This window comes from Nerophis ophidion, linkage group LG26 (genome assembly GCF_033978795.1).
Source record: "Nerophis ophidion isolate RoL-2023_Sa linkage group LG26, RoL_Noph_v1.0, whole genome shotgun sequence".
NCBI classification, from domain to species: domain Eukaryota; kingdom Metazoa; phylum Chordata; class Actinopteri; order Syngnathiformes; family Syngnathidae; genus Nerophis; species Nerophis ophidion.
The window spans coordinates 7,282,621-7,296,512 of record NC_084636.1 but is presented as its reverse complement, the minus strand read 5'-3'; the positions used below and the strand labels follow the sequence as shown (position 1 = coordinate 7,296,512).

The 13,892-nt window shown below is 38.2% G+C and overlaps 1 protein-coding gene across 4 annotated transcripts in view; it reads right to left on the bottom strand.

The window, feature by feature from the left end:
* The window catches only part of med16 (mediator complex subunit 16), an 87,306-nt gene that overhangs the window by 3,646 nt on the left and 69,768 nt on the right, over positions 1-13,892 (bottom strand). For all 4 annotated transcript variants that reach the window (XM_061887836.1, XM_061887838.1, XM_061887834.1 and 1 more), the window contains exons 13-15: positions 5,926-6,118; positions 3,918-4,113; positions 2,082-2,165 (exon numbers count right to left, since the gene is read on the bottom strand). In XM_061887836.1, coding sequence (XP_061743820.1) covers positions 2,082-2,165; positions 3,918-4,113; positions 5,926-6,118 — 473 coding nt within the window. The remainder of the gene's footprint in view (positions 1-2,081; positions 2,166-3,917; positions 4,114-5,925; positions 6,119-13,892) is intronic.

Sequence of the window (13,892 nt, the reverse complement as noted above, 5' to 3'; positions counted from 1 at the left end):
AACAAGCATGGTCACACCTCCAAACACACAGTTAGCACACTTCTCACAACATTCTACAGACAAAACTTTTCATAGTTTTCACCAATAAAAAAAAACACTACTATATTCATATTTTTCAACCCCCAAAAAACTAGAAAATACTATTTTGTGTGAATGCTAACAGTTAGCATGCCGGCCAGATAGAATCAAGTAACAAAAATATAAGACAAATGAGCCAAGAAAGCTAACAATATAGTTAACAATGACATACCAAATATGACACTGAGGTGTATACCAGTAAAATGAAAAAAGCTAACATGCTAATGTTGGCATGTTTAAATGCACCAAAATATATTACTCTGGAGTGTGCACCAGATTTTTTTTTAATTAATGTTAGCATGCATCAAGTACCAAAATATGACAGAGGTGTATACTTACAAATAGCATGCTAGCTGTTTTTTTTTTTTTTTTAACTATTTGTAAGTATACACCTCTGTCATGTTTTGGTACTTTCTGTGCATGTTAGCATTAGCATGCTACCTGTTTTTTTTAAACTAATTGTAAGTATACACCTCCAGTATACCATATTTTGGTAATTGATGCATGCTAGCATTAAAAATTGTAATATTTCAGGTGCACACTTCATAGTAATGTATTTTGGTACATTTAACATTTGAGCATGCTAACATTAGCATGTTAGCTTTTTTAGTTTTACTGGTATACACCTCAGTGTCATATTTTGGTATTTCATTGTTAACTATACTGTTAGCATAGTACTATTAGAATGGTAGCTATTTTGTGTCAAATATTTTTACTTGACGAATGATACCTGTTAGCATGCCAACGTTAGTATGCTAGCTGTTTTTTAAGACTGCTAGCATATATAGTATATTTTGGAACGTTTAGCATTTGAGCATGCTAACATTAGCATGTTAGCTTTTTTAGTTTTACTGGTATACACCTCAGTGTCATATTCTGGTATTTCATTGTTAACTATACTGTTAGCATAGTAGTATTAGAATGGTAGCTTTTTTTGTGCCAAATATTTTTACTCGACGTATGATAGCTGTTAGCATGCTAGCTGTTTTTTTTTTTACTAACAGCTATCATACGTCGAGTAAAAATATCTGACACAAAAAAAGCTACCATTCTGATAGTACTATGCTAACAGTATAGTTAACAATGAAATACCAAAATATGACACTGAGGTGTATACCAGTAAAACTAAAAAAGCTAACATGCTAATGTTCGCATGCTTAAATGCTAAACGTTCCAAAATATACTATATATGCTACCAGTCTTAAAAAACAGCTAGCATACTAACGTTAGCATGCTAACAGGTATCATTTGTCGAGTAAAAATATTTGACACAAAAAAGCTACCATTCTAATAGTACTATGCTAACAGTATAGTTAACAACAAAATACCAAAATATGACAATGAGGTGTATACCAGTACAATTAAAAAAGCTAACATGCTAATGTTAGCGTGCTCAAATTTTGAATATACCAAAATATATTAGTATGAAGTGTGCACCTGAAATATTAAAATTTTTAATGCTAGCATGCTAATTTTAACATGCATCAATTACCAAAATATGGTATACTGGAGGTGTATACTTACAATTAGTTAAAAAAACCAGGTAGCCTGCTAATGCTAACATGTACACAAAGTACCAAAATATGACAGAGGTGTATACTTACAAATAGTTAAAAAAAAAAAAAAGATAGCATGCTAACAGGTATCATTAATCGAGTAAAAATATTTGACACAAAAAAGGCTAATATTCTAATAGTGCTATGCTAACTATATAGTTATTGAAATACCAAGATATGACACTGAGGTGTATACCAGCTAAATTAAAAAAGCTAACATGCTAATGTTAGCATGCTAAAAATGCTAAATATACCAAAACATATTACTCTGGAGTGCGCACCTGAAATATTTTTTAACGCTTCTTTCATGCATGCTAATGTTAGCATGACACAAAATAAAAGCTACCATTCTAATATTAAAATGCTAACGATTAAATTAGCTACGGGCAGCACTTTGGACACCTCTGCCCGGTCTAAACCACCCCGCATCACTTCCTGTGGACTCACCTGGTGCAGGCCTTGCTCTCCTCAGTGGGACACACGCCCATGTGGACACATCGCAGGTTGTCGGTCTTCTGACTGCTCACACTCCTACACACACACAAACACACACACGTGTGTGTTCAGTACTTGTGGGGACCACCCTTTTTTACAGGTTGTGGAGGCATAAACAAAAGTAGGTAAAATGTCCACTGCCCAGTTAGCTCATACACGTCTTCATATCTCTGGATTGATGAAGTAATGTGTACTGGGGACCCTGGGGACAAAGAGTTAATATGGTTCATGGGGACCACATTTAAAGAATTTTGCATAATTCACACAAATTTGTACGTGACTACTGAGGACCATTTAAAAAAAAGTTCAAATTAAATTTAATTAAAGGTTTCCCCTTATGGCACCTGTTTTTTTGTCCCCATACCGTCAGACGTCGCCTAAAGGTGACTGTGTAAACAGAGTGATGTCCCCATTAAGTCAGAATTGCCAGAACACACACACACACACACACTTGCCAACCTTGAGACCTTCGATTTCGGGAGGTGGGGAGTGGGGGACGTGGTCAGGTGCGTGGTTGAGAGGGGAGTATATTTACAGCTAGAATTCACCAAGTCAAGTATTTAAAAAAAAATATATATATCTATATATATATATATACTGTAAATATATATCCTGAAAATATGCACACAAAACTGTGTATAGATAATTGATACTTCAAACTTGCATAAATAAATCTTAAGGAATATAACATAACTTGGCTTCTTAGAGCTTCAAAATGTAATGAATAAAATGCTAAAGTTGTTGATAAACAAGCAATTATTTTAATGAGTAAATACGGTCATTTTAAATGAATTATTATGATCATTTAAAAGTAATTATTTAAAATTGTTTATTTTAATGTATAATTCTATGGCTGGATGTAATAAGGAGTAAGAAAAAATAAAAATACAAATACAATTAATTTTGATGTTTTTAGCAAAATATAGTAAACATTTATTTAGTTTTTAAAAATTTATATACATATATATTTATTTTTTGGTAAGATAAACATAATAATACAATTTATCTCTGGTCTGGATGATTTAGTTCTTGTCACCCTGTTGTCCTCCCGTCTCTTCCCCAAGGATGGCTCCATGTGGGCAAACGCCTGGAGATGCCCTAAGTCAGTGGTCCCCAACCTTTTTGTAGCTGCGGACCGGTCAACGCTTGAAAATTTGTCCCACGGACCGGGGTAGGGGGGTGGTATTTTATTTTATTTTTTTCCATAAAGAAATACAATCATGTGTGCTTACGGACTGTATCCCTGCAGACTGTATTGATCTATAATGTATATATTGTGTTTTTTTATGTTGATTTAATAAATTAAAAAAAAATATATATATTTTTTTTAATTTCTTGTGCGGCCCGGTACCAATCAGTCTGCATGGTTGGGGACCACTGCCCTACGTCACCAAGACAGTCGGCGGCCCGTCAGTGCGCAACTCGTACATCACCGCCCTCTACTTCACCCTCAGCAGCCAGACCAGCGTCTGCTTTGGCAACGTGTGCGCCAAAATGGACGCCGAGAAGATCTTCTCCATCTGTACCATGCTCATCGGCGGTTTGCCGGAAGCCTCGTATGGAATAAGTGATTGGGCAAGCATGGAGCTGGAGGGGGCGTGGCCTCCAGCGCCGGCTGAAAACCGGGAGATTTTCGGGAGAATATTAGTCTCAGGAGGTTTTCAGGAGAGGCGCTAAATTTCGGGAGTCTCCCGGATAGTCCGGGAGGGTTGGCAAGTATGACTCACACACACACGCAGACATTTAGGCATGGGTCGAAAACCTTCGCCAAAGGTGGGCGTGTCTTACCTGCTGGCGTCGATGGAAGCAAACGCAGAGTTTTTCCCAAACTGCAACCTGATTGGCTGCTTGCCCTGCAGCAGAACTATGATGCCGTCGTTAACAGGCAGCCAGTCCATGCTGGGAACCAGCAGCTGACTGGGCAGCAGGCAGCACTCGTCTATCAGGCTCTCATCGGGGTCCTGGGGGGGGGCGTCGTCCAGGGCTGTCACACAAACACATTTTTTAAACGGCCCGCGGCACATTCTGACATTACCATTTAAAAAACACCAAAGTGGAATAAAACAGCAAACCCATAAAATGAAACGCACAAAACTATTCATGCAGGCTGTTTTTGTTTGTTTTTTTTAAAGCTGTCATTGCTCAAAAAATTATAATGACTTGAAATCAATGTTATGAATTATTGACCTATTCAAGGCTCTAATTACTTCACTTCAAATATTCCAATTGGAAATATTTTTGAGGAAAATATTGCATATTTTGTGTGTGTCGTATAAAAACACAATTTTCTTTGACAAAAAAAGGCCATAAAAACATCCATTAAAAATGATACACACTTGGAATCGACGGATGGATCAGAAGTTGATCCAGAAACTTTAATGTTAAAAGTTAAAAAATGCTAAAAACGCAAAAAAAATATATGACTTATGAGTTGGATCCCCAATTTTTGGGGGGACAATATTTATACATAAGTACATATATATATATATATATATATATATATATATATATATATATAAATGATAAATGGGTTGTACTTGTATAGCGCTTTTCTACCTTCAAGGTACTCAAAGCGCTTTGACACTATTTCCACATTTACCCATTCACACACACATTCACACACTGATGGAGGGAGCTGCCATGCAAGGCGCTAACCAGCACCCATCAGGAGCAAGGGTGAAGTGTCTTGCTCAGGACACAACGGACGTGACGAGGTTGGTACTAGGTGGGGATTGAACCAGGGACGCTCGGGTTGCGCACGGCCACTCTACCACGCCGTCCCATATACATATACATATATATATATATATTTATATACATACATATATATATATAAATATATATATTTATATATATATACATATATATGTATGTATATATATATATATATATATATATATACATACACATATATATATATATATAGATATATACACATATACATACATATATATATATACATATATATACATATATATATATATATATATATATATATATATATATATATATATATACGCACACACATACATACATATATATATATAAACAAACACGTATAATTGACGGACAGATCTGAATTGCTGAAAAAAAAAAGCATGACTAATTTTTTTACATTTATGAGTGGCCCCCATTTGGATCCCCAATAATTTTAGTGGGATTTCTTTTATTTAAAAAACAGTCATTGCTCCAAAAAAATTAAATTAAATTAAATGGTGTTATGAATTACAGACCTATTTAATGCTCCAATTACTTTACATCAAATATTAGACTTGGATTTTTGTGTGTGGGAAAATGTTGGATTTTTTTTTTTTGCCATAAAACACTGGGTTTTCTGAGAAAAAGACATACAACTTTTTTTTAATTTTATTTATAGACAGACCTGAAGTTGATCTGGAAGTTTATCATTGAATAATAAAAATAATATGTGACATATTTTTAACATTCTTCTTACTGAGACCCTTTCTAAGTCGGCGGGACCACACTTCAGAGGAGCCCTAAAAGTTAAATGAAAATATATATATTGGATAAGTTTTGACAACTAAATGTATCAAAATGGACCCTGCATGATTGAACTTTTCACTATGCGGCCCCCAGTGGTAAAAGATAGGACGCCCCTGATCTCGATCAACTAAAAACATTTAGGACTGTCAGAAAGGATGTCCGATTTCTGTGGTGGTAGAAGCTACAACACACTTTTACGCTGTGATGGATCATCTACCACACAAAGTTAGCTTCCTCTATGTTTTTGATCTGTTAGCCGCCCTGTGAACACGCTAACTAACACCAAACTTACAGCACAGCCAGAGCTTGGTGAGCAGGCGGAAGAGCAGCTGCAAGCTGTCCTGGCTGTCCGACGTGGCCGTGAAGGTGGGAAGGCAGCCGGACTTCAGCAGACCCCATATCCGGATCATCACCAGCATCTCCCGTAACATTCCCAAAGAGGCTCCGTCACGCATGAAGCCGAAGCCGGGCCGTGCCATAGAGCCCTGTGGAACACAACACATTTCAACTTGCACCTATCACCCCTTTAAAGGCCTACAGAAACCCACTACTACCGACCACGCAGTCTGATAGTTTATATATCAATGATGAAATATTAACATTGCAACACATGCCAATACGGCCAGTTTATTTTACTAAATTGCAATTTTAAATTTCGCGCGGGAGTATCATGCTAAAACGTCGCGGTATGATGACGTGTGCGCGTGACGTCACGCATTGTAGAGGACATTTTGTTCCAGCACTGTTCCCAGCTTTAAGTCGTCTGTTTTCATCGCATAATTACACAGTATTATGGACATCTGTGTTGCTGAATCTTTTGCAATTTGTTCAATGAATAATGGAGACGTCAAAAAAGAAAGCTGTAGGTGGGAAGCGGTGAATTGCGGCCGCCTTTAGCAACACAAACACAGCCGGTGTTTCATTGTTTACATTCCCGAAAGATGACGGTGAAGCTTTACTATGGAACAGAACGGTCAAGCGAACACGGTTGGATTGGACCACACACACAAAGTACAGTGTATTATGCAGCGATCATTTAGAAAGATCTTGTTTCGAAGAGGGTCCCTTGCAAAGGGCAGAGATGGGCATCGCCACCACCCGTCGACTGGTGGTGAAGAAAGATGCGGGGCCGACCTTCAGGTTGTACAGGTACGACCATATAATCTCACTAAAACACTAGTAACACAATAAGCAGATAAGGGATTTTCCAGAAGTATCCTACTAAATGTGTCTAAAAACATCTGAATCGCTTGCACTGCCCTCGTCTTTTTTTTTTCTAGTCCTTCACTCTCACTTTCCTCATCCACAAATCTTTCATCCTCGCTCAAATTAATGGAGAAATCGTCGCTTTCTCGGTCCGAATCGCTCTCGCTGCTGGTGGCCATGATTGTAAACAATGTTCAGATGTGAGGAGCTCCACAACCCGTGACGTCACGCGCACATCGTCTGCTACTTCCTGTACAGGCAAGGATTTTTTATGCAAACTTTATCGTCAATGTTTTCTACTAAAACCTTTCAGCAAAAATATGGCAATATCGCGAAATGATCAAGTATGACACATAGAATGGACCTGCTATCCTGGTTTAAATAAGAAAATGTCATTTCAGTAGGCCTGTAACTGTTTGTGGCCCCTTTTTGGTCTTTAATATTATTCATTATTATTATTAGGCCCCCCCACACCCTACTCTAAACCTATAAGTCACCAATTTGCAAAGTATACTATTTGTAGGCACGGCAGAGAGTGGGGGTGGAAGCGAAATGTTTTCTAATCGAGAAACACTAGTGGTTGTGGCCCTAAAGTTTTTATGCAACAGAACCGAATCGTTGAGCAGAATCGAAAGTGGAACCGGAAAAATCATATCATATCCCAGTCCTGCAGAGGTTTACTTATAACAATTCTTTAGAAAAATGATACCATTTATAGTCATGGCGGAGAGTGGGGGAGGAAGTGAAATGTTTTCTAATTGACAAGCACTAGTGGTTGTGGGCCTAAAGTTTTTATGCAACAGAACCGCATCGTTAAGCAGAATCGAAAGTGGAACCGGAAAAATTTTATCAATTCCCATCCCTGCAGAGGTGTACTCAGAATAATTTGGCAAAATTTTTTTTATATTTATAGTCACGGCAGAGAGTGGGGGTGGGTGTGAAATGTTTTCTAATTGAGAAGCATTAGTGCTTGCGGCCCTAAAGTTTTTATGCAACAGAACCGATTCGTTAAGCAGAATCAAAAGTAGATCCGGAAAAATCTTATCAATTCCCATCCCTACAGAGGTGCACTTACAAATTTTTTTTAGACAAATGATACTATTTATAGTCACGGCTGAGAATGGGGGTGGGGCAGGAAATGTTTTCTAGGGGGGCGTAACAGAAAATAATTGAGAAGCACCAGTGGCTGTGGCCTTAAAGTGTTTATGCAACAGAACCGAATCGTTAAGCAGAATCAAAAGTAGAACCGGAAAAATCTTATCAATTCCCATTCCTGCAGAGGTGTACTTAGAAATTTTTTTTAGACAAATGATACTATTTATAGTCACGGCGGAGAGTGGGGGTGGGTGTGAAATGTCGGCCCTAAAGTTTTTATGCAACAGAACCGAATCGTTAAGCAGAATCCAAAGTGGAACCGAAAAAAATCTTATCAATTCCCATCTCTGCAAAGGTGTACTCAGAATAATTTGGCAAAAAAATTGTTATATTTATAGTCACGGCGGAGAGTGGGGGTGGAAGTGAAATGTTTTCTAATTGAGAAGCACTAGTGGTTGTGGCCCTAAAGTTTTTATGCAACAGAACCGAATCGTTAAGCAGAATCAAAAGTGGAACCGGAAAAATCTTATCAATTCCCATCCCTGCAGAGGTGTACTCAGAATAATTTGGCAAAAAATTTTTTATATTTATAGTCACGGCAGAGAGTGGGGGTGGGTGTGAAATGTTTTCTAATTGAGAAGCTCTAGTGGTTGTGGGCCTAAAATTTTTATGCAACTGAACCGAATCGTTAAGCAGAATCAAAAGTGGAACCGGAAAAAACATATCAATTCCCAGCCCTGCAGAGGTGTACTCAGTGTAATTTGTCAAAAAAATTGTTATATATATATATATATATATATATATATATATAGTCACGGCGGAGAGTGGGGGTGGGTGTGAAATGTCGGCCCTAAAGTTTTTATGCAACAGAACCGAATCGTTAAGCAGAATCCAAAGTGGAACCGAAAAAAATCTTATCAATTCCCATCTCTGCAAAGGTGTACTCAGAATAATTTGGCAAAAAAATTGTTATATTTATAGTCACGGCGGAGAGTGGGGGTGGAAGTGAAATGTTTTCTAATTGAGAAGCACTAGTGGTTGTGGCCCTAAAGTTTTTATGCAACAGAACCGAATCGTTAAGCAGAATCAAAAGTGGAACCGGAAAAATCTTATCAATTCCCATCCCTGCAGAGGTGTACTCAGAATAATTTGGCAAAAAATTTTTTATATTTATAGTCACGGCAGAGAGTGGGGGTGGGTGTGAAATGTTTTCTAATTGAGAAGCTCTAGTGGTTGTGGGCCTAAAATTTTTATGCAACTGAACCGAATCGTTAAGCAGAATCAAAAGTGGAACCGGAAAAAACATATCAATTCCCAGCCCTGCAGAGGTGTACTCAGTGTAATTTGTCAAAAAAATTGTTATATATATATATATAGTCACGGCGGAGAGTGGGGGTGGGCGTGAAATGTTTTCTAATTGAGAAGCATTAGTGCTTGCGGCCCTAAAGTTTTTATGCAACAGAACCGATTCGTTAAGCAGAATCAAAAGTAGATCCGGAAAAATCTTATCAATTCCCATCCCTACAGAGGTGCACTTATAAATTTTTTTTAGACAAATGATACTATTTATAGTCACGGCTGAGAATGGGGGTGGGGCAGGAAATGTTTTCTAGGGGGGCAGAAAATAATTGAGAAGCACTAGTTGCTGTGGCCTTAAAGTGTTTATGCAACAGAACCGAATCGTTAAGCAGAATCAAAAGTAGAACCGGAAAAATCTTATCAATTCCCATTCCTGCAGAGGTGTACTTACAAATTTTTTTTAGACAAATGATACTATTTATAGTCACGGCGGAGAGTGGGGGTGGGTGTGAAATGTCGGCCCTAAAGTTTTTATGCAACAGAACCGAATCGTTAAGCAGAATCAAAAGTAGAACCGGAAAAATCTTATCAATTCCCATCTCTGCAAAGGTGTACTCAGAATAATTTGGCAAAAAAATTGTTATATTTATAGTCACGGCGGAGAGTGGGGGTGGGCGTGAAATGTTTTCTAATTGAGAAGCTCTAGTGGTTGTGGGCCTAAAATTTTTATGCAACTGAACCGAATCGTTAAGCAGAATCAAAAGTGGAACCGGAAAAAACATATCAATTCCCAGCCCTGCAGAGGTGTACTCAGTGTAATTTGTCAAAAAAATTGTTATATATATATATATAGTCACGGCGGAGAGTGGGTGTGGGCGTGAAATGTTTTCTAATTGAGAAGCACTAATGCTTGCGGCCCTAAAGTTTTTATGCAACAGAACCGAATCGTTAAGCAGGATCAAAAGTAGAACCGGAAAAATCTTATCAATTCCCATTCCTGCAGAGGTGTACTTACAAATTTTTTTTAGACAAATGATACTATTTATAGTCACGGCGGAGAGTGGGGGTGGGCGTGAAATGTTGGCCCTAAAGTTTTTATGCAACAGAACCGAATCGTTAAGCAGAATCAAAAGTGGAACCGGAAAAAACATATCAATTCCCAGCCCTGCAGAGGTGTACTCAGTGTAATTTGTCAAAAAAATTGTTATATATACATATATATATATATATATATATATATAGTCACGGCGGAGAGTGGGTGTGGGCGTGAAATGTTTTCTAATTGAGAAGCACTAATGCTTGCGGCCCTAAAGTTTTTATGCAACAGAACCGAATCGTTAAGCAGAATCAAAAGTGAAACCGGAAAAATCTTATCAATTCCCATCCCTGCAGAGGTGTACTCAGAATAATTTGGCAAAAATTTTTTTATATTTATAGTCACGGCAGAGAGTGGGGGTGGGTGTGAAATGTTTTCTAATTGAGAAGCTCTAGTGGTTGTGGGCCTAAAATTTTTATGCAACTGAACCGAATCGTTAAGCAGAATCAAAAGTGGAACCGGAAAAAACATATCAATTCCCAGCCCTGCAGAGGTGTACTCAGTGTAATTTGTCAAAAAAATTGTTATATATATATATATATATATATATATATATATATATAGTCACGGCGGAGAGTGGGTGTGGGCGTGAAATGTTTTCTAAGTGAGAAGCACTAATGCTTGCGGCCCTAAAGTTTTTATGCAACAGAACCGAATCGTTAAGCAGAATCAAAAGTAGAACCGGAAAAATCTTATCAATTCCCATCCCTGCAGAAGGTGTACTTACAAATTTTTTTTAGACAAATGATACTATTTATAGTCACGGCGGAGAGTGGGGGTGGGCGTGAAATGTTGGCCCTAAAGTTTTTATGCAACAGAACCGAATCGTTAAGCAGAATCAAAAGTGGAACCGGAAAAATCTTATCAATTCCCATCCCTGCAGAGGTGTACTCAGAATAATTTGGCAAAAAATTTTTTATATTTATAGTCACGGCAGAGAGTGGGGGTGGGTGTGAAATGTTTCCTAATTGAGAAGCTCTAGTGGTTGCGGGCCTAAAGTTTTTATGCAACAGAACCGCATCGTTAAGCATAATCGAAAGTGGAACCGGAAAAATCTGATCAATTCACAGCCCTGCAGAGGTGTACTTAGTGTAATTTGTCCAAAAAAAAAATGGTTATATATATATTGTCACGGCGGAGAGTGGGGGTGGGCGTGTAATGTTTTCTAATTGAGAAGCACTAATGATTGTGGGCCTAAAGTTTTTATGCAACAGAACCGAATCGTTACGCAGAATCGAAAGTGGAACCGGAAAAATCTTATCAATTCCCATTCCTGCAGAGGGGTACTTACACATTTTTTTTAGACAAATGATACTATTTATAGTCACGGCGGAGAGTGGGGGTGGGCGTGAAATGTTGGCCCTAAAGTTTTTATGCAACAGAACCGAATCGTTAAGCAGAATCAAAAGTGGAACCGGAAAAATCTTATCAATTCCCATCCCTGCAGAGGTGTACTCAGAATAATTTGGCAAAAAAATTGTTATATTTATAGTCACGGCGGAGAGTGGGGGTGGGCGTGAAATGTTTTCTAATTGAGAAGCTCTAGTGGTTGTGGGCCTAAAGTTTTTATGCAACAGAACCGCATCGTTAAGCATAATCGAAAGTGGAACCAGAAAAAACATATCAATTCTCAGCCCTGCAGAGGTGTACTCAGTGTAATTTTTCAAAAAATTGTTATATATATATATATATATATATATATATAGTCACGGCGGAGAGTGGGTGTGGGCGTGAAATGTTTTCTAATTGAGAAGCACTAATGCTTGCGGCCCTAAAGTTTTTATGCAACAGAACCGAATCGTTAAGCAGAATCAAAAGTAGAACCGGAAAAATCTTATCAATTCCCATTCCCGCAGAGGTGTACTTACAAATTTTTTTTAGACAAATGATACTATTTATAGTCACGGCGGAGAGTGGGGGTGGGCGTGAAATGTTGGCCCTAAAGTTTTTATGCAACAGAACCGAATCGTTAAGCAGAATCAAAAGTGGAACCGGAAAAATCTTATCAATTCCCATCCCTGCAGAGGTGTACTCAGAATAATTTGGCAAAAAAATTGTTATATTTATAGTCACGGCGGAGAGTGGGGGTGGGTGTGAAATGTTTTCTAATTGAGAAGCTCTAGTGGTTGTGGGCCTAAAGTTTTTATGCAACAGAACCGCATCGTTAAGCATAATCGAAAGTGGAACCGGAAAAATCTGATCAATTCCCAGCCCTGCAGAGGTGTACTTAGTGTAATTTGTCCAAAAAAAATGGTTATATATATATTGTCACGGCGGAGAGTGGGGGTGGGCGTGTAATGTTTTCTAATTGAGAAGCACTCGTGGTTGTGGCCCTAAAGTTTTTATGCAACAGAACCGAATCGTTAAGCAGAATCGAAAGTGGAACCCGAAAAATCATGTCAATTCCCATCCCTGCAGAGGTGTACTTAGTATAATTTGTAAAAAAAAAAAAAAAGTTTTATATATATATATAGTCACGGGGGCGAGTGGGGGTGGACGTGTAATGTTTTCTAATTGAGAAGCACTCATGGTTGTGGCCATAAAATTTTTATGCAACAGAACCGAATCGTTAAGCAGAATCGAAAGTGGAATCGGAAAAATCTGATCAATTCCCATCCCTGCAGAGGTGTACTTATAACAATTCTTTTATCAAATTATACTATTTATAGGTGCGGCGAAGAATGGAGGTGGAAGTGAAATGTTTTCTAATTGAGAAGCTCTAGTGGTTGTGGCCCTTACGTTTTTATGCAACAGAACCGAATCGTTAAACAGAATCAAAAGTTGAACCGGAAAAATCTTATCAATTCCCATCCCTGCAGAGGTGTACTCAGTATAATTTGGCAAAAAAATTGTTATATTTATAGTCACAGCGGACAGTGGGGGTGGGCGTGAAATGTTTTCTAATTGAGAAGCACTAGTGGTTGTGGGCCTAAAGTTTTTATGCAACTTGACCGCATCGTTAAGCAGATTCGAAAGTGGAACCGGAAAAATCTGATCAATTCCCAGCCTTGCAGAGGTGTACTTAGTATAATTTGACAAAAAAAAAAAGGTTATATATATAGTCACGGCGGAGAGTGGGGGTGGGCGTGAAATGTTTTCTAATTGAGAAGCACTCGTGGTTGTGGCCCTAAAGTTTTTATGCAACAGAACCGAATCGTTAAGCAGAATCGAAAGTGGAACCGGAAAAATCATATCAACACCCAGTCCCGCAGAGGTGTACTTAAAACATTTTTTTTCTTTAGACAAATTATACTACTTATCGGCGCGGCGAAGAGTGGGGGTGGAAGTGAAATGTTTTCTAATTGAAAAGCACTAGTGGTTGTGGCCCTAAAGTTTTTATGCAACAGAACCGAATCGTTAAGCAGAATCGAAAGGGGAACCGGAAAAGTCTTATCAATTCCCATCCCTGCAGAGGAGTACTCAGTATAATTTGGCAAAAACATTTTTTATATTTATAGTCGCAGCGGAGATTGGGGGCGGGCGTGAAATGTTTTCTAGTTGAAAAAACACTAGTAGTTGTGCCCCTAAAGTATTAATGCAACAGAACCGAATCGTTGAGCAGA